Raw genomic sequence first — 21,938 nt, forward strand, 5'->3', positions numbered from 1 at the left:
CTCCAACTGTTTAATGATAAAATTAATGCAAATAAATTATAGAAATTTCATAATGAAACTATGGAAATCATCAGACGTTTATCACTTGTGTCACTTCTATCATTTAGCTTAGCTTTCAAACGTTCATCTTCAGGGTGGTCTTTGGCTTTCGTCTGAACCCTCTGAGCGGAAGTAGAAAAACCACAATGGTTCCAACCATGGTGATGGTGGTGTTTGGCCCCAGCAGCTGAATGAAACTAGTACATCAACAGCAGAGATGTTTGACTCCGTTTGAACCTTCAGAGGAACCATTTGCTGAACGTGCTTGAGAACTAAAACCAGAAGAAACGGATAAAAGTCCGATAGCAGGTCCTGCTGCTCACGTTGCTCATTCCAATGTGGAGAAGCATCTCTGCAGTCCAAACTCGGGACCTGGGGAAGCTTTTATTTCTGCTCAAGTTTCCAGAGGAACGTTCTCGGAGCAGCCACTCTCCTCTACGATCATGTTCTGCACATCCTTCTTGATGATGTTTATGTTTATGTATTTAGCAGACGCTTTTGTCCAAAGTGACTTACAAGTTATAATCGGCATGTTGCCATTGAGGCTAACAACAACAATAACAACAACAACAATAAACAATTTCCAGTCAGTCGTAGGTGGCAGTGAGGCAGCATGATGAATCACGGAGAGGTGGGAACAAGGAGTGGACAGTAGAGAGGGGGGACGGGTGCAGGGAGGGTGTGCTAGTTTAGAAGATGCTCTCTGAAGAGCAGGGTCTTCAGGAAATTCTTGAAAGTCAAAAAGGAAGCCCCTGTTCTGGTAGTGCTTGGTAGGTCATTCCACATTTGTGGAACGATGCATGAGAAGAGTCTGGATTGTCCTGAGCGTGGTGTAGGCACTGCTAGCCGACGATTCTGTGATGACTGGAGCAGCCGGGCCGGGCCGTAAGCCTTTGCAAGAGGATTCAGGTAGATGGGAGCCGTACCATCTCGGACTTTGTATGCTAGTGTTAGCAATTTGAATTTGATGCGTGCTGCTAGCGGTAGCCAGTGGAGCTCAATGAACAGAGGGGTGACCTGTGCTCTTTTTGGCTGATTGAAGATCAGACGCGCCGCTGCGTTCTGGACCATTTGAAGAGGTCTCACAGTACAGCCTGGAAGACCAGTTAGAAGGGCATTGCAGTAATCGATGCGGTAGATGACAGTAGATTGCAACAGGAGCTGGGTGGCATGTTGTGTTAGGTATGGTCTGATCTTTCGTATGTTGTACAGCGCAAAGCGGCATGAACGGGCAACAGAGGCAATATGATCTTTAAAGATCAGGTGTTCATCAATCACAACACCCAGATTTCGAACTGCCTTTGAAGGAGCCAGAGATAGGAAGTCATTCTGGATTGAGATATTGTGCTGTACGGTTTTGCTGGGATGACAAGTAGTTCAGTTTTAGAGAGGTTGAGTTGGAGATGGTGGGATTTCATCCATTTTGATATGTCAGAGACAGTTTGATAGCAGGTCCTGCTGCTCATGTTGCTCATTCCAATGTGGAGAAGCATCTCTGCAGTCCAAACTCGGGACCTGGGGAAGCTTTTATTTCTGCTCAAGTTTTCAGAGGAACATTCTAGGAGCAGCCACACTCCTCTACGATCATGTTCTGAACATCCTTCTTGATGATCTTCTGCTCCTCGTTGTAGTAGAGCATGGACATGGCGCGGAGCCTCGTTGGCACACAGCAGGACTTGGTGTTCTGGAACGGGCCGTAGCCCCTCATGCGGTAGTGGTTGATCACTGCTGAATGGAAGGAGAGCGTGGAGGTGCCGATGCTGGCCATGTGGTTTGGACAGTCACCCTCACAGTAGTTGGCATGGTAACCAGATGGAGCAATAATCCAATCGTTCCAACCAATATCTTTAAAGTTCACATAAAACTGTCGTTTGCAGCAGATGTGGATCTTCCCGTTGCACTCCAGACCTCGTTTGACTCGCCTCAGAGACTCTTCCTCTTCGGCTCTTAGCTTCACCATGAGGAATGGGCGATGAGACTGATCCCGCCCCACTGGTACGAGGATGGGCAAAGCTCCAACCTTGGAACAAAGCAGACAAGAAACTCGAAGGTTGAGGGAGCTGCTGCCTCTGTCCAGCAGAGACTGAATGCTGTGAGTCATAGCAAGCATATGCCAGCCACTGCGACGAGCATCCACCATCTTCTCTGAAACACACTCGTCATCAGGATCTCCATTATCAGGAGTCCGCAGCAGCCGCAACATCACTTTTCCCTTGACCCCATCTACTCTTGACATCTTCAGGAAGATCCAAACATTAGCTTGTTCCACCAGAGCAGAGCCAGTGTCCTTAAGAAGGTCAAAAGTCACAGAGTTCGGTGAGGGCCCTGTGAAGAAAAACATGTTGAAACAGTCTGTAAAACGAGATGCAGCAAAACATTTTTCCCCTAGGTTATTTTGTGTTTGTGTTAAACAGAAAAACAACCAACAGACCACACACACACACACACACACACACACACACACACACACACACACACACACACACACACATGCATACACATACACATACAAACACATGCACACACATACACATACAAACGCATGCACACAAACACATACATATACACACATAATCATACACACACACACACACACACACACACACACACACACACACACACACACACACACACACACACACACACACACACACTGTATTTAAACAATGACTATTAATGAATGAATGGAGCCTCTAAATAAATTTGATGAAAACAGAAACTAAAAAAAGAGCCCCCCCCCCCCCCCCAACCACCCCTGTTCCGCAATAATTACTGAGGCCCAGATTTGCATGAATACAGAATTTAGTCACGGCCTGAGGCCACACGGAATGCCCCCCCCCCACCCCCACCCCCACTGCTCGTTAATTCTGACAACCCTCTGAAGAGCTGATTAATGACACATTTCTTAGGATAAGGATGACTATTAATAGAACATCAATAGGAACATTTCTGTCAGTAAATTGGGAAGTACATGACTGTTTCACTCTCACACAAACTTTCTCCCATCTGCATACAGATTGGGAACAGAAATGGAACCTGTCTGACCTGAGCATGACTGACTAGAATATCAGTAACTAAACCCTGAATTGAACATCAGTAATTAGAATTTGATTAGAACACCAGTAACTACAACACCGGTAACTAGAACACCAGGAAATAGAACATCAGTAACTACAACATCAGTAACTAGAACATCAGTAACTAGAACACCAAGAAGTAGAACACCAGTAACTACAACACCAGTAACTAGAACACCAGGAAGTAGAACATCAGTAACTACAACACCGGTAACTAGAACACCAGGAAGTAGAACATCAGTAACTACAACATCAGTAACTAGAACATCAGTAACTAGAATGCCAGTAACTAGAACATCATTTACTAGAACATCAGTAACTAGAACATCAGTTACTAGAACACCAGTAACTAGAACATCATTTACTAGAACATCAGTTACTTGAACACCAGTAACTAGAATATTAGTTACTAGACCACCAGTAACTAGAACATCAGTTACTAGACCACCAGTAACTAGAACATCAGTTACTAAACATAAGTTACTAGAACACCAGTAACTTGAACACCAGTAACTAGAACATGACTAAAACACCAGTAACTAGAACATGATTAGAACAACAGTAACTAGAACCTGACTAGAACACCAGTAACTAGAACCTGACTAGAACACCAGTTACTGGAACCTGACTACAACACCAGTAACTAGAACCTGACTAGAACAACAGTAACTAGAATGTAACTAAAACGTGACTAGAACACCAGTAACTAGATTGTGACTAGAACACTGTTGACTAGTATACCAGTAACTAGAACATCAGTAACAAGAATGTGACTAGAAAACCAGTAACTAGAACCTGAGTAGAACACCAGTAACTAGAATGTGTCAAGAACACCAGTAACTAGAATGTGACTAGAACACCAGTATCTAGAACGTGACTAGAACACCAGTAACTGGAGCGTGAATAGAATACCATTAACGAATGTGATTAGAACACCAGTAACTAGAACCTCACTAGAACACCAGTAACTATAATGTGACTAGAACACCAGCAACTAGAACTTGAATAGAACACCAGTAACTAGAACATGACTAGAACACCAGTTACTGGAACCTGACTACAACACCAGTAACTAGAACCTGACTAAAACACCAGTAACTAGAACATGACTAGAACACCAGTTACTGGAACCTGACTACAACACCAGTAACTAGAACCTGACTAGAACAACAGTAACTAGAATGTAACTAGAATGTGACTAGAACACCAGTAACTAGATTGTGACTAGAACACTGTTGACTAGTATACCAGTTACTAGAACATCAGTAACAAGAATTTGACTAGAAAACCAGTAACTAGAACCTGAGTAGAACACCAGTAACTAGAACCTCACTAGAACACCAGTAACTAGAATGTGACTAGAACACCAGCAACTAGAACTTGAATAGAACACCAGTAACTAGAACATGACTAAAACACCAGTAACTAGAACATGACTGGAACACCATTAACTAGAACATGATTGGAACACCATTAACTAGAACATGACTAAAACCAGTAACTAGAACATGATTAGAACACCATTAACTAGAACCTAACTGGAACACCAGTAACTAGAACCTGACTAGAACACCAGTAACTAGAACACCAGTAACTACATCTGACTAGAACAACAGTAACTAGAATGTAACTAAAACGTGACTAGAACACCAGTAATTAGAATGTGGCTAGAACACCGGTGACTAGAATGTGACAAGAACACCAGTAACTAGAATGTGACTAAAACACCAGTAACTAGAACATGACTAGAACACCAGTCACTGGAACGTGACTAGAATACCAGTAATGAACGTGACTAGAACACCAGTAACTAGAAACTGACTAGAACAGCATTAACTAGAATGTGACTAGAACACCAGTAACTAGAACGTAACAAGAAGCCTAGTGACTAGTACACCAGTAACTAGAACATGACTAGAACACCAGTAACTAGAACATGACTAAAACACCGGTAACTAGAACGTGACTAGAAAACCAGTAACTGGAACGTGACTAGAACACCAGTAATTGGAACCTGACTAGAAAACCAGTAACTAGAATGCGACTGAATATCAGTAACTAGAACACCAGTAACTAGAACCTGACTTGAACACCAGTAACTAGAATGTGACTAGAACACCAGTAACTAGAACCTGACTAGAATGCCAGTAACTAGAACCTGACTAGAACACCAGTAACTATAGCCTGACTAGAACACCAGTAACTAGAACGTGACTAAGACACCAGTAACTAGAACCTGAATAGAACACCAGTAACTAGACCCTGACTAGAACAGCATTAACTAGAATGTGACTAGAACACCAGTAACTAGAACGTAACAAGAAGCCTAGTGACTAGTACACCAGTAACTAGAACGTGACTAGAACACTAGTAATGAGAACATGACTAGAACTCTAGTGACTAGAACACCAGTAACTAGAACCTGACTACAACACCAGTAACTAGAACACCAATAACTAGAACCTGACTAGAACACCAGTAACTAGAACGTGACTAGAACACCAGTAACTAGAACCTGACTAAAACACCAGTGACTAGAATGTGACTAGAACACCAGTAACTGGAATGTGACTAGAACACCAGTAACCAGAACTTCACTAGAACACCAGTAACTAGAACATGACTAGAACACCAGTAACTAGAATGTGACTAGAACACCAGCAACTAGAACGTGAATAGAACACCAGTAACTAGAACCTGACTAGAAAACCAGTAACTAGAATGTGACTAGAATATCAGTAACTAGAACACCAGTAACTAGATCCTGACTAGAACACCAGTAACTAGAACGTGACTAGAACACCAGTAACTAGAACCTGACTAGAACACCATTAACTAGAACCTGACTAGAACACCAGTAACTTGAGCATGACTAAAACACAAGGAACTAGAACCTGACTAGAACACCAGTAACTAGAATGTGATTTAACACCAGTAACTAGAACGTGACTAGAACTTTAGTGACTAGTACACCAGTAACTAGAACGTGACTAGAGCCTGACTAGAACACCAGCAACTAGAACCTGACTAGAACACCAGTAAATAGAACATAACTAAAACACCAGTAACTAGAACGTCACTAAAACACCAGGAACTAGAACCTGATAAGAACACCAGTAACCAGAACACCAGTGACTAGAACCAGACTACAACACCAGTAACTAGAACGTGACTAGAACACCAATAACTAGAACATGACTAGAACACCAGTAACTAGATCCTGAACAGAACACCAGTAACTAGAACCTGACTAAAACATCAGTAATTAGAACCTGACTAAAACACCAGTAACTAGAACGTGACTAGAACACCAGAAACTAGAACCTGACTAGAACACCAGTAACTAGATCCTGACTGGAACACCAGTAAGTAGAACGCGATTAAAACACCAGTAACTAGAACGTGACTAGAACATCAGTAACTAGAACGTGAATAGAACATCAGTAACTAGAACATGACTAGAACACCAGTAACTAGAACCTGAATAGAACACCAGTAACTAGAACCTGAATAGAACACCAGTAACTAGAACACCAGTAACTAAAAACTTACTAGAACACCAGTAACTAGAACCTGACTAGAACATCAGTAACTAGAACGTGACTGAAACACCAGTAACTAGAATGTGGCTAGAGCACCAGTAACTAGAACGTGTCTGGAACACCAGTAACTAGAACCTGACTAGAACACCAGTAACTAGAACCTGACTAAAGCAACAGTAACTAGAATATGGCTAGAACACCAGTAACTAGAACGTGACTAAAACACCAGTAAGTAGAACTTGACTAGAACACCAGTAACTAGAACTTGACTAGAACACCAGTAACTAGAACTCGACTAGAACACCAGTAACTAAAACCTGACTAGAACACCAGTAACTAGAACCTGACTAGAACACCAGTAACTAGAACGTGACTAAAACACCAGTAACTCGAACATGGCTGGAACACCAGTAAGTAGAACCTGACTAGAACACCATTAACTAGAACTCGACTAGAACACCAGTAACTAGAACGTGACTAAAACACCAGTAACTAGATCGTGACTAGATTACCAGTAGATAGAATTTCACTAGAGCACCAGTAACTAGAACCTGACTAGAACACCAGTAACTAGAACTCGACTAGAACACCAGTAACTGGAACGTGACTAAAACACCAGTAACTAGATTGTGACTAGAACACCAGTTAGAATGTGACTAGAGCACCAGTAACTAGAACCTGACTAGAACACCAGTAACTAGAACTCGACTAGAACACCAGTAACTAGAACGTGACTAAAACACCAGTAACTAGATCGTGACTAGAACACCTGTAGCTAGAATGTGACTAGAGCACCAGTAACTAGAACCTGACTATAACACTAGTAACTAGAACTCGACTAGAACACAGTAACTAGATCGTGACTAGAACACCAGTAGCTAGAATTTGACTAGAGCACCAGTAACTAGAACCTGACTAGAACACCAGTAACTAGAACTCGACTAGAACACCAGTAACTAGAACGTGACTAAAACACCAGTAACTCGAACATGGCTGGAACACCAGTAACTAGAACCTGACTAGAACACCAGTAACTAGAACCTAACTAGAACACCATTAACTAGAACTCGACTAGAACACCAGTAACTAGAACGTGACTAAAACACCAGTAACTAGATTGTGACTAGATTACCAGTAGATAGAATGTCACTAGAGCACCAGTAACTAGAACCTGACTGGAACACCAGTAACTAGAACTTGACTAGAACACCAGTAACTAGAACGTGACTAAAACACCAGTAACTAGATTGTGACTAGAACACCAGTTAGAATGTGAGTAGAGTACCAGTAACTAGAACCTGACTAGAACACCAGTAACTAGAACTCGACTAGAACACCAGTAACTAGAACGTGACTAAAACACCAGTAACTAGATCGTGACTAGAACACCTGTAGCTAGAATGTAACTAGAGCACCAGTAACTAGAACCTGACTATAACACTAGTAACTAGAACTCGACTAGAACACAGTAACAAGAACGTGACTAAAACACCAGTAACTAGATCATGACTAGAACACCAGTAGCTAGAATTTGACTAGAGCACCAGTAACTAGAACCTGACTAGAACACCAGTAACTAGAACTCGACTAGAACACAGTAACTAGAATGTGACTAAAACACCAGTAACTAGATCGTGACTAGAACACCAGTAGCTAGAATTTGACTAGAGCACCAGTAACTAGAACCTGACTAGAACACCAGTAACTAGAACTCGACTAGAACACCAGTAACTAGAATGTGACTAAAACACCATTAACTAGATCGTGACTAGAACACCAGTAGCTAGAATGTGACTAGAGCACCAGTAACTAGAATGTGACTCTCTACTAGAAGTCTACCTCCTGAGCTGCTGCTACCCAAGAGACACTCAGACATCGCCAATCAGAGACCAGGTTCAGGTCCAACATGTCCTCTGAGCTGTGGAGGACTTGTCCTAATGTGAGGGAACCTTCTGTCCACACATCCTGCTGCCACAGATGTTTGATGGTCTGCCTGTCCCATTGAGATGCTGGGACCTGGACCTGGACTCCAGCTGATAAATCCAAACCCCACCTTTTGTGAACTTCTGAGCTCACCTGGCTCTCCAAAGGTGATGATTTCTGATGGTGGTTCAGGTGGTGCTGAGTATGTGGGACTTGAGCTGTCCTCCTGGATCTCCACGCTGCCATCTTCAGACACTCGACCAACATGCAGCTTCTTGATGGCGTTGAGAAGAGCTGCTCGAGGAACTGGCTGTGTCAGGTTGGGCCGAGCGCTCAGGTGCAGCATGTTGAGGATGTGACGCTTCACCGCCTCCACCATGCCGCTCTGACCTCCTGACCAGGAGGAGTTGGTCTTTATCTGGGACAGAAAGCAAGATGGACAGGCAGAGTTGGCTGCTCCCTTCTGGAGCTGCTGTGACACGTCCAACGATGTAGAGACAGTTGGAGAGGCATCCATGAGAAGGAAGACCAGCGCCCAGAAGAACACGGAGACCCAAGAACACATAATGTTCTGTGATGGTGAAGGTCCCACAGAGTGTCTAGAAGTCTGAGCAGACGGGCTCAAAAGCAACCTTCAGTTCAGGCCTGGGTCCATTTAGAGGTGGATTCTGTTTAAGGAGCAGAGGTGGTTCTGATGGTCTGCTGCTGATTTGTTTAGTCCAGAAGCTCTCTGGTCCTGTGATGTCCTGGTACTTGTTGGTCCGGAAGTTCTGCTGCAGTAAGCAGAACCGGGTCACTGTAGTCTCCCTCTCTGCTCCCTGACAGTAGTTATACCTCTGAGGCTGTGTAATCCCTCCCTGTGTCCACAGAGGGGTTTCCTTCTGAGTCACACACACACACACACACACACACACACACACACACACACACACACACACACACACACACACACACACACACACACACACACACACACACACACACACACACACACACACACACACACACACACACACACACACAGGAACTCTTGCTGTGGGTAAAATCACCCAGAATATCTCAGGACTGTTTGTGGTGTTTCCTCCTGATTAAACGTCACGACAGAAGAGGAGGAGGAAAGAGGAGGAAGACTGTCCCTGATTCATTCATACCACACACACATGAATCAGAGCAGCATCTTCGTCACCTCACGTGGAGGAGAACCTCGTTGGTGTGAAGTTATAGATAGAAGATGAGTTTGCTGTATCAGTAGCAGATGGAATGAGTCCGTCTGACATTAGCTCGCCCCCTGCTGCTGACACGCAGGAGTTACAGCATCCTCAGCACCTGAGCTCAGAGCTCTCGTTCAGTTTGGCCTGTGCTAGTTTGGTTGTTTCGGTCCAAAATGTGTAACTGATGGAGGTTCGTAGACAAATGCAAGAGAACCGTTTTATTCATTTTTTAAATCTACACAATGTATTTATAGCTATACTTTGCTAGAATGTTGCTAAGAGGCATGAAGCAGAGGTGGTTCTCCGACCCTAACCCTACACATCGGGTCCTAGTTGCGTGTGACAGGAGGACACACAGGTAGCAGTTAACAAACAAGCAGCCAAAATAAGACGCTAACACATTATCAGTATGCTTGAAAGGGTAAACCAAGGTTCATGTACTCATTATTTTACTAGTATTTGGTTCTTTAGTTGCTTCACATAACAGACGTACTTTCTAAGTCTTTCTGTCACATTGGGTTTTGTTTGAAGACAAACAACACGGACCAGACCCTTCTTATCTGGGAAAGATTTTATACCTCTTCCAAGTATCCAAGAGCCCTTAGGTGTTGTGGAGTCCATAACCATGATGACGTCTCCAGGCAATAAACACCTTTTCCTTTTGATCCATTTCAATTCAGTTTATTTATACAGCGCCAAGTCAGGACCAGAGTCGTCTCAAGGACCTTCTGTTATGGAAAAATGTATGTTTATTAGTTCTTGATCATGAAAACTGGCGACAACCTAAATCTCCTCCGGCGCCGTGCTTTCGCTGGGGGTCAGTGTGAGGATCTTGACATCGGGGGGATCCACGATTTACTCAAGTTCTGAGAGATTTGGTGAGACAAGTTTGTACACATTCTTTAGCTCAGATGGCACTGTATCATATGCAGGTTCTGCAACAAAAGGCAGACGTAACCCTAGGCGGAGGGGCCAAGGAAGAAAATTACAAAACGGCAGAGATGTTATTTGCTGGAACTGCCATAAGAGGGGACATATAGCCCGTAACTGCCGGAACAACCCATCAAGTGCCACAAGATGAGATACCATTCTATCACCCTCCAGCACAGCCTGCCTCAGAAATGCAGAAGGCTGCTGTGTTCTGTCTGAGCCACCAAGGTCAAATCAGTTGAGGCCTGAGGCTACTTAACTAGAACATAAAGATAAAAAATTAACTCCTTGATGCGAAATGGTCACTACAATAGACAGTTTCTACGTTATTGCATTTGAGCCCCTCCATTTTTACTTCAGTAAGTCCAGCCAACATATTTCATGTTCAGAATACACGCTGTCCACTGAGGTGAACATGTAGTAAATTAATTGCAAATTATTAAATGTTACAAACAATACAGCATTTGTTGAAATTTGTTTCATTCACACCCAAAGATGAATGAGAATAATTGTTAGATAATCATGGCTGAAGATTTCATAATTCATGTATCAAAAGGTTAGGTGCGACCGAAATATTTAATTCCTGGTATCTGGTGACTAATATAATTTGAACTATAAACTGTGTCACTTTTAGTGGCTGAAAGGAAAAGGGTTTTAGTGTGCTGAATTGGGTTAATTCCAGACCTGATTTTTATAATCAACAGGTCTGGATTACACCTCAATCTGTGTGTGTGAAACCAAGCTAAAGGCCTGTTACCTTCCCTTATCATGTTTGTGTGTGTGTGTGTGTGTGTGTGTGTGTGTGTGTGTGTGTGTGTGTGTCCAGGCAGCCTTCTAGCCCTCTGAACTGTGATGTCGTAAATTAGGGACATGCCTTCACTCTGCTGATATGGTCAAACGATTCTTGTTGTGGATATAACACAGTTGATCACAATGTTCTTTTAGAAAGACTTGAACATGTTGTAGGGATCATAGGAACAGCGCTAGGCTGGTTTAAATCCTACCTGTCTGACAGATTTCATTTTGTAAATGTACATGACAAATCGTCTTCATACTCCAGGGTTACTTGTGGAGTACCACAGGGTTCAGTGCTTGGACCAATTCTTTTTACTATATATATGCTCCCAATTGGTAAAATCATTAGACAGCATGGGATAAACTTCCACTGTTATGCTGACGATACTCAGTTATAGTTATCCATTAACCCTGATGAACCTAATCGGTTGGATAGATTACAGGCTTGTCTTGAGGACATAAAAAATTGGATGACTCTAAACTTTTTGCTTTTAAATCAAGACAGTACGGAAGTTCTCATCTTTGGACCAGAAATCCAGAAAAGGAAATTGCTTAGCCAATCACCTGACCTGAATGGCATTACATTATTACAAGGAACACATTACAAGGAACCTTGGTGTTATCTTTGACCAGGACATGTCATTCAAATCCCAGGTTAAACAGGTTTGTAGGATTTTCTTTTTCCACCTTCGGAATATTGCTAAGATTAGAAGCATCCTTTCCAGGAGTGATGCTGAAAAACTAGTTCATGCATTTATTACATCAAGACTGGATTACTGTAATTCATTACTCTCAGGAAGTCCACAGAATGTAGTTAAAAGTCTTCAGCTTATCCAAAATGCTGCAGCTAGAGTTCTGATGAGAATTAAAAGAGAGATCATATCTCTCCTGTCTTAGCTTCCCTACATTGGCTACCTGTTAAATTCAGAATAGATTTTAAGATCCTTCTTCTCACATATAAAGCTCTCAATAATCAAGCTCCATCATACATCAGTGATCTGATTGATCCATATGTTCCTAACTGAGCACTTCGCTCTCAGACTGCAGGTCTACTGGTGGTTCCCAGAATATCTAAAATTAGAATGGGAGGCAGATCTTTTAGTTATCAGGCTCCTGGAACCAGCTCCCAGCCTTAGTCTGTGAGGCAGACACTTTGTCTACTTTTAAGAATAGGCTTTAAACATTTTTATTTGATAGGGCCTATGGTTAAAATCTGATGTTAGCCTAGATCTGGACAAGTGGGGGAGTAGAGGGAGGTGGAGTGTACAGTCGGTAAAGACGGCTCTCCCTTGCCCTGCCTCCAACATGCCTCCATCTAAATAGGATAGATTATCCTGAGTTATCTCTGTAGTTATGCTGCTATAGGCTTAGACTGCTGGAGGATACACTGACCACTTTTCATACTCTACTGCTTTCTTCTACAATCTGCTCTTTAACTGTATTATTTTCTGCAATTTCAGCTGTTAACTTTATTTTCTCTCTAAGTGTTTTTCTCCCCAGAAGAAGCTACAATGATGTTCTGCTGAGCTGTGGTGGCCTCATGGAGGGGGCCACCATCTAGCACACTGCTGCTAACCACTAAAACATTCTCCCTCTCCTGATAATAACTTTTTTCTTTCCTTGATGTTGGATGTGCTACTACTAGTTCATCCATTTAATTATAGATCCAATAGGATAAATACAATAAAGTTTATCTCTCACCAAATAGAATATTTACTATGGCATCACAATATAACTATAGACACATTACTTTGTCTGTGTGTGTGTGTGTGTGTGTGTGTGTGTGTATGTGTGTGTGTGTGTGTGTGTGTGTGTGTGTGTGTGTGTGTGTGTGTGTGTATGTGTGTGTGTGTGTGCCTGCTCTGTCTTCTCGATCCCCAGTGAGTCGTGGAGGATGGCTGCTTATACTGAGCCAGGATTCTCTGGAGGTTTCTTCCTGTTAAAAGGGAGTTTTCCTCTCCACTGTCACTTTATGCTTGCTTAGTATGAGGATTGCTGTAAAGTCACTCACACTAGTCAGTGACTTGATGCAATTTGCTGGGTTCCTTATATAGGAAACATTTCTGATTGGCTTAATGAACTGACCTGAATTGGAATGCTTATTATGTGAAGTGCCTTGAGACGACTCTTGTCGTGATTTGGCGCTATATAAATAAACTTGAATTGAACTTGAATTGAATATAACATGTTTTGACCTGAACAGATGTTGGGAGTAAGCATGTATGTTATCTTCTATCCTCTGTGGAGTTGGTCAAGATGCTATAAACATATAAATAAGTTAACGGCTCTGTAGTGACTTTTTATGCCTGTCATCGACTAGTCACTGTCACGTGATAATGACTGACAAGATGCATGTTACGATCCCTGAGTTCCCCAGCGCCCGGCTTCTACTCCGCTCCTTTTCAGCACCATGGTCAGCACCCTGGAGAGCACCCGGCCACACTCGCGCAGCTGATGCGCATCAGAAAATCCCCCGGCTGGAGCAGATAAAATCAGCGCTGCACTGCATGACGAGGAGGACAGAGAGGATGGAGAGGACTGAAAGAAGGCTGAAGGAGAGGACTGAGGGAGAGACGGATTGAGAGGACTGGAGAGGAGGATTTGGAGAGGACTTTGTGTGTGAGAACTTTTGGGAACCCATAGTTGCCCCGGATGGTTAATTTCAACCCGCATGAGAAAACCCTCGGGTTAAGACTGGGTTTTCTCTTGCTCTTGATTGAGCTGTCGGTAGTGTGGGTGAGTTGGTTCACCAGTGGACCTTTTGGTAAGGCCTCCGGGCAAGCTTCTGTTCCTGGTTCATTTTCAGAACCAGTGAGTTTCCATTCTCATTTTATGGCTCTTTAAGTTACTTTAAGCCCTCAGCATTTGTCTCCTGCAGCATAAGTTAAACTCCCCTTTTAATTAAACAGGTTTTTCTCCCTTTGGGACGCTTTTAGTTAATAAAAGGACTTTCTTTGATTGTGACTTGGTGTCAGATCATTTCCTTTTAAATTCTCACGTTCCTGTGTTGGGCCTCCCTGCCTCCTAGACCAGGTTGAGGTCGTAACAATGCAGTCCTCGGAAAAGACAGCAGGTGATGAGCCCCTGCGCCTCGGGAGGCGGAGGCGACGCGCTGTGCCAGAGCATCGGTACCCATTTATCATGGGTTAGGGAGGAACATGATTCAAATGCAAATTCAGCTAGTTAAGAAACAACAACTCCACATATTATTAGGGTTTAAGATGGCCAGAACTTTTTCCATAGGTCATCACCATAGACTGTAAATACTGGACAAACGGATTCCATTGGCTTCAATAACACGTTTGTTGTCTATAATGGGAGGTGGACACCACCGCCATTTTGACCGTGTCACAGGTTCCGTCCAGCCCAGACAATTCTATAAAAGGGAAGAGAGGAGGCGCTGAGGGTGTGGCTGTAAGGCTGGGCTCGAGTGACGACACCCAGGCGAACTAGCTACGAGCTAACCTGAAGCTAACCCTGGCTAACCCAAAGCTAAAGCGGAGGTGGGAGCCGAGCTAACGGATGTAGCCACCTAGCTTCAACCCAACCGGAGCTAACTGGAACACCCATCGACCTGAACCTTACACGGAGTTTAGGTGGAGGTTTTCTGCACCTGTTCGTGAGAAGTACCTGTATTAAAAAAGTTTTAAATCGGTAAGTTTATAATTTATTTCCGTAATGAAAACATTTTGCTTTGAGCAAGTTTTCAGTAGTTTTTTTTTTGGCGCTATCACTCCTGAGTCGCACCAGCCATTAAATGTATCATGAAGAAGAGAAAATATATTTAAGTCGTATTTTGGGGGGATATTTTATTATCTTTCTTACAAAATCTGAGACCAAGCGTTTCACATTGCAACACAAGCACCGGTAACCACAACAGAATGAACAGCCAGCAGAGGAGAGGATGGCGGTGTTTGAAACCCTCCCGGCCGGCGTGTAGAGCTCATTCCTGGGCTGGAGCCGGCCCTCAGCACCCCGCCACAGGCTCTAACAGATGCTGGCGGTGTTTCATATATTTCCAAAACGTAATACTTGTTTGTATCTTGTACAGCCAACTAGCCTTTATTCTGGACTCAGTACAATTTACCAAAAGTAAAGAGACATTCTACAGATGAAGTAAGCACAAGATAACTTACTGGAAGACAGAGTTATCATCAGAACCAGAACAAGAGAGCCTGATAACAGTCATGTGAAAATAACAGTTAAAAAGTATGTATGTATAATAGAAATAAAAATATATTAGAATTAGTGTAACTCACTGTGATCCAAACAAATCAGCCATAGCTGATTAGTAAATATGACATGAGGTCTGGGAGTTTTTAAGTTTCATTCTTTTATTACATTTTTTTCTTAGATCTATTAAAAGGTCACCATGGCAGCCTGTGTGTCTCCAACGTCAGCTACACAAAGCAGCAAGTGTAAGTACCAAGTACTTGTCTTGACCACTTCATGAATGGTTTTGTACTTTAAACAGCTAGGCCAAACCTGTTATTTTTTCCTCCATAGCCATTTGGATCATTGGAGACAGCTGAGTGAGGCGTGGTGCCCAGAGAGCTGCAGAGACAACCTTGGCCTCCCTGACGTCTGTGTCTCTTGGTTTGGTTGGGGCGGACCATCGACATACATACATGTGCCGACACTTTGCGCCCTGTTTTATAAACTGTAGTGTTAAAAATAAATGTTTTTGCTCAATTACTGGAATTTCTTTGGTTAAGACAAAAGTGAGGAATAATCATTTACAAGTTATTTGTACAACAGGCCCATTTTAAATCCCAACAGTTTCTTAGCAGACAATAGAAATGTGTTCTTTACTAACTTTACTTGGTTTGAAAATCTTACTAAAATAAACTTGAGTGCCGTATTGCAAAACCCAATCATACTTGTTATGTAAACATTAGCTTTGTAGATATTTTTTACAGATATATATTTGTGTGCAACAAAAACCAAACTTAAATAATTTGTCATTCTTTATTGAAAAACAACAAAATACAGGTATACAGAAGTGTGGGAAAATGATAATGTGAAAGTATTGCACTATAAATGAAGTGAGATGAGATGAAGGTGAGATGAAGGTGGACGCCAGCGGGCTGGACGCCGGACGAAGAAACCTGGAGACGGATCGCTCAGACAGGAAGGGAAGAGCTTCCTCTTACCTTGATGGAATTAAAGTTAGCCGTCGTCTGAACGCCCAACCGTACGGTCTGAGGTCAAAGGTCACAGGAAACACACACCAGTCAGCAGTCATACAGATGCATAAAGATAACTGTAGCCATGGCAACCAGCTGACATGTCCCCACTTTCACCAGCACCTGGTGCCTGCCGGGTCACCTGAATTCCTGTGTGATGTCAGCACGGTCGGCCGTGACTGCTGCCATCAGAGGTGACCTCTGATCAGCTGAATGAACTCACCTTCCAGGGTGACGCCGTGTTAGAGTCGGCTTCATCCTGTAAACAAACAAACAAACAAATGAGTGGTAACATAAACACCACGTCTGGTTCTGGTGGAGGCGGAGGACAACATGCACCTTTCCAGGAGCAGAACCCAGATGTTTTTGTTGCTACAAACAGAGACGAGCAGAGTTAAACCAGGAAGTGAGAGGGACCAGCTGCTGCAGACAGGTGACGCTCACCTGAGCCTGAACCATAGGAGCCTCCTCAGCCATCAGACCTTCTGACTCCAGTTCAGATGCCACCTTGTTGATGTCCCTCAGGCGGGACTCGTTGGCCTTCAGGTCCTGCAGGACAAAAGCACCTGCTGATTACCTTGTTGCGTTTGGGTTAACAGGTCCGGTGTTAGAACGTGGTGGATAAGAATGTTCTGACGGGCCGAGGGTTCTGAACTCACCCTGCAGGACTGGGCCTGCTCCTTCAGGGCCTGGATGCTGCTGCCGTAAGCCGACAGGTCCGACATCAGGGCCTCGTGCTTCTTCAGGAGAGCCTGTGGAGCAGAACATCAGAACCTTCAGCTCGTCTGACACAAGTGGAGCTTTCTCGCAGCGATGGTCCAATCGGATCCGCCACCGTAAAACAAACCCTGCTCAGTTCACCGCAGACGCAGCTCTGCGGGTGTTTAGTGGAAAAGCGTGAGCCTTCTGCCGGCTGCCACGTGTCATGGCTGCTCTGCAGCGGGAACACACATCACAGCTTGTAAACCGTTTGAAATAAGAGCGACGGGAACACGTTTGTCATCACTTCCTGTGCGAGGCCAGCACTTCTACCCCTAACCCATGAGACGCTCAAACGAGCAACGACGTCTGGTTGACAACCGAAGGAAATGACAAATACAGAAACACTAATTATGAAGGACTGGAAAGAGAGCAAAGAAAAGCGATTGGAGTTTCTCAGGAAGGGACTTCCATACCTCGGCCAAGTCCTCGTCTTTCCCTTAGTCTGGACTTCCAACGATGGGCTCCTTCTCCCTCATCCAGGACTCGGCCTCATTAGCATCCGCAAAGTACTGCTGGGCCTGCAGAGAGTCCTCCAGGTCCTGCCTCCTCTGGGACGCCTTGGCCTTCAGCGTGTCCCAACGTCCATGAAGCTCCCACAGTTTAGTCTTCACTTCCTCACCAGCGAAGTGACCTGGACCCAAAAAAAGTGAGCCAGAACCTGCAGACACCTCAGAAACATGTCAGGACCAGACCTGCTCTACCTTCTTCCACCATGGTCTCTCCTTTCTGGGTGACAGCCTTGATGCGAGGTTCATGACCTGTGATCTCAGCCTGCAGAGCCTGGTGCTTCTTCAGCAGGTTCTGGACACCAATCAGGTCCTTCCCTGAGGACACATGTTAGAGTTCAGCATTATGCAGTAGACAGACCAGTTTAACCCAGGGGTTTCTTTCTTCTACAATCTGCTCTTTAACTGTATTCTTTCCTGCTATTTCAGCTGTTAACTTTATTTTTTCTCTAAGTGTTTTTCTCCCCAGAAGAAGCTACAACGACGTTCTGCTGAGCTGTGGTGGCCTCATGGAGGGGGCCATCGTCTAGCACACTGCTGCTAATCAATTAAACATTCTCCCTCTCCTGATAGTAACATTTTACTTTCTTTGATGTTGGATGTGGTGCTACTAGTTTACCCGTTTAATTATAGATTCACTAGGATAAATACAATAAAGTTTATCTCTCGCCAAATAGAATATTTACTGTGGCGAGCCCGTGAAGAGGTGTAGGAGAATGCGACAAATTTGTCTGTTAAAAAGTCTGTTATGTACAAAAACACAATATCATCACACTATTTTGGACCGATACATGACGGTCAGGTCCGGCTTGGGGAGAAAATATGACACGTCTTTCAGGATGGACTTCATCTTTGGTAGCTGGCAAAGCCGGGAAAAGCAGGATCTAACCACCTGGCTAATGTGGGAGTCCATCCGCATCTCTGGGTCCAAAACCACCCCCAGGTTAGTGATGGTTGGCTTCACTAAGCTGCAAAAACAGGGTTGCAGGACAGGACTAACTGCAGTGGGAGAGGGAGGAACAAATATTCCAGTTATAAATATTAAATATTTGAACAAATAAATATTTGTTAAAAGGAAGAAACTGATGATGACTTTATTAGAGGAATGTTCTAGAACGGGTCTGGAACCAACGATGGCCCTTTGGATCAAATTTGGATTAAAAAAATAGCTCATGATTTTATTTATGGATGGAATAAAAATACAGGTTGTAAGCATCTTCTCAGTATCTTCATGTTGCACGACTTTCCACAGCAGAAGGACACAAAAACTGCCAGAATTATGATAAGAAAGATTTACGTTTTAATCTCAGAATCCCAACTTTTCCCAGAATCTTCACATTATTCTATGAATTCAGAGAAAATTTACATTTTTCAGAGGTCTCGCTCCCCTGTTGTGGATATTTCTCAAAATTCAACCATTTTTTCTTTTCAAAAGCTTTAGTAAGAGTTTGGACTCTAAACAAGTTTTACTTTGCAGACTGCTTGTCTACACCTTCATCAGATCTGCTCATAATAAAACATTTGGGTTATATTTAATGTCTAGAGAAGATGCTCTTCCTGGGCATTAAGTTATCAAAAACAGATAAAAGTATTTTTTACCATAATTTTAACTGCTATCAGCTGATAAAAATAATAAAAAACAGCCTGATCATTAAAGGGGTGTAAGTGAAACCGCGCGGATCACACAAACCATCATGCTGTCTATATGACTTTGAAAATATATAGTTTAATTACAGTTTGATTTATTTGACATCTGTATAATGTTTATTATTTTGTTTTTTCCCCCTAAATGCCTAACGTTTTAGTTTTACATGAATATTAGTCATTCATCACAATACATAAAGTTACACATTTTAAATTTTAATAGGGGAAGACTGCAGGAGGGAGCGGTAAAATACAGAAATCCCCAGCAAAAACAAGAAACTTTACGAGTCTGATGAAACCCGCTGGAGTTCCTTCAGCAGGCCTGGTGGCAGCTACAACGACCCAGTGGCTGTGCTTGGTCAATGTTATCGAGCTCAGTCCGGCTCGGCCGTGAACGAGCCGAGGCGACATCCTTCTCTGCTTAAGAAGAAGTGTTATTTTCCGCTTCAAAAGAAGCGTCCGTGTTTTACGCTTTCTCAGAGACATGTCACGTTGCTAAGTTGTTAGCGCCGCGCGCTAACACGTCAATAGTGCAGCATAGCCTGCTGGAGGTTTTAAGGGTTCAGATGAAAACACCCTACCACTCAGGCTGCTTACACATCGATTTTAAGTTGTCGCTGTTGCGCTCACGCCGTAATACAGTATTAGATGCGGTTAAAGTCAGACATGAAAAACTCCACGAGCGGTCAGACCGCGCAGCAAGTAGGCGCCGGATCGGTCAGGCTGCCCGGCCTGACCGCTGGGGATTACCGGATGGAAGATTGGACACAGAAGTCTCCCTCTTAGCGCTCCGTCATATTTCAACCCATTTTTATCTTAAATGCACTGGGTTTTACCCTATTACCCATCTAAATATGCCCTATTAATTATTTTACCGTATTTTACATTTAAATTTCATGGTTAAACAGTACATGCTACATGTTAAACTGATAGTTAGCTAGCTACTTCGGTAAACTCAGCTAGTTTAAAGGTGGCAGTGACATAAATACGAATATAGATTTTAACTTACCGAAAAAAATGAAGTGGAGACTCCTTGGACGCTCTATTAGTGCAGTTAATACCACTGCAAGTCATTTTGTCCAACAATTGCACCAATAATATCCAAAGAAGAATACACAAACACAGAGACTCAAAATGCCGGAGCAGTTTCCAAGCCAGACCGAGGCTGTACTGAGGGCTTTCCACGGAGCTAGTTCTATTTCGTCTAGTCTTAGCCCTTAAGCTAGCTGCTATTGGAAGGGTGATCTCAGCATCAGCCAATCATGAAGAGCTTAAATGTACGCCCACCACGTGGGCACCCCTTGTGGGTTATATAAGTGGAGCGACTCCACTGTTCGCCTCCGTTTTCTCTTCACGCCAAGCTTAAGAGCTTCTTTTAAGAGCAATTATACAAGAAAAATCTACTCACCGACCATGTCCAGCGACACCAGGACCTGCCCGGCCTGCCAGACGGGCTCCATCTCCAGCTGCGACCTGCACGCCAAGTGTGAGGTCTGTCTCGGGGCTCACCACGCTGGCCTGGCCTTGACCCCCAGGCCTCGTGCCCGTTTTGTACCGCTCTGCCCGTGGCTGAAAAGGTCCGCCGGGTCGAGTACTTCACCCCCTCCACCGACGAGGAAATTCCGGTGGCTGGCACGTACTCGCTGGACAAGGCGTTACGGTTCTTCAACGTCGGCCGGCTGGCTCCTACCGATTGGACGATGTCATCGACAGCGAGGAGTACGACGAAGCTGGCTTCCATAGCCCTTCCCTCCTGTACAACACGGAGGTCGACTACGAGGCTGGCTGCCATAGCCCTTTTTCCCTCCAGTACAACACGGAGGTCGACGAGCCTCGTGAGGAGCACGACGAGGCTGGCTGCCGCAGCCATTATTCCCTCCTGTACAACACGGAGGTCGACGAGCCTCGTGAGGAGCACGACGAGGCTGGCTGCTGCAGCCAATATTCCCTCCTGTACAACACGGAGGTCGACGAGCCTCGTGAGGAGCACGACGAGGCTGTCTGCCGCAGCCATTATTCCCTCCTGTACAACACGGAGGTCGACGAGCCTCGTGAGGAGCACGACGAGGCTGTCTGCCGCAGCCATTATTCCCTCCTGTACAACACGGAGGTCGACGAGCCTCGCTCAGCGGGTCCTTCTGCCCCAGTGGTTTCTCGCTCCTCCCTGCCAGCAGTTAGAGCACTGCTCCAGGAGCTGCCCGCCATCATCTCCGCGGCTGCGACCCGCAGGTGGCTAGCCGTTCCAGAACCGGCTCCCCTGAGGCGGATGAATTGGCGGGAATTTTTGGGGCAACACAGACGCGCTGTCCAGACCCCGTCTGGC

General features: G+C 44.1%; 2 protein-coding genes and 1 long non-coding RNA gene across 5 annotated transcripts; 1 reads left to right on the top strand and 2 right to left on the bottom strand.

Annotated features, from left to right (window-relative positions):
• Window positions 1-1,394: 1,394 nt before the first annotated feature.
• On the bottom strand, window positions 1,395-9,325 carry inhbab (inhibin subunit beta Ab). The gene is made up of 2 exons (XM_015977021.3): window positions 8,735-9,325; window positions 1,395-2,364 (listed from the first exon to the last, which is right to left on the bottom strand). Exons 1-2 carry the CDS (start codon window positions 9,144-9,146, stop codon window positions 1,598-1,600), a joined length of 1,179 nt encoding a protein of 392 aa, XP_015832507.3. The 5' UTR covers window positions 9,147-9,325; the 3' UTR covers window positions 1,395-1,597.
• On the top strand, window positions 8,959-16,209 carry LOC139061665 (uncharacterized). The gene is made up of 2 exons (XR_011515453.1): window positions 8,959-15,171; window positions 15,872-16,209. It is a non-coding gene; the product is annotated as an uncharacterized lncRNA (long non-coding RNA).
• A 234-nt stretch (window positions 16,210-16,443) lies between these two features.
• Window positions 16,444-21,032, bottom strand: LOC139061663 (spectrin alpha chain, non-erythrocytic 1-like). Of its 3 annotated transcripts, XM_070541502.1 has the most exons (8): window positions 20,625-21,032; window positions 18,167-18,289; window positions 17,879-18,096; window positions 17,363-17,455; window positions 17,148-17,252; window positions 17,043-17,075; window positions 16,927-16,962; window positions 16,444-16,718 (listed from the first exon to the last, which is right to left on the bottom strand). In XM_070541502.1, exons 4-8 carry the CDS (start codon window positions 17,426-17,428, stop codon window positions 16,641-16,643), a joined length of 318 nt encoding a protein of 105 aa, XP_070397603.1. In that variant the 5' UTR covers window positions 17,429-17,455; window positions 17,879-18,096; window positions 18,167-18,289; window positions 20,625-21,032; the 3' UTR covers window positions 16,444-16,640. The 3 variants fall into 3 exon arrangements, with proteins under 3 accessions (XP_070397603.1, XP_070397602.1, XP_070397604.1); XM_070541501.1 differs by lacking the exon at window positions 20,625-21,032 and having other exon boundaries at window positions 18,167-20,205; XM_070541503.1 differs by lacking the exon at window positions 20,625-21,032 and having other exon boundaries at window positions 17,363-18,096; window positions 18,167-20,205.
• Between the last annotated feature and the right edge of the window lie 906 nt (window positions 21,033-21,938).

Source organism: Nothobranchius furzeri, chromosome 11, assembly GCF_043380555.1.
Source record: "Nothobranchius furzeri strain GRZ-AD chromosome 11, NfurGRZ-RIMD1, whole genome shotgun sequence".
NCBI lineage: Eukaryota > Metazoa > Chordata > Actinopteri > Cyprinodontiformes > Nothobranchiidae > Nothobranchius > Nothobranchius furzeri.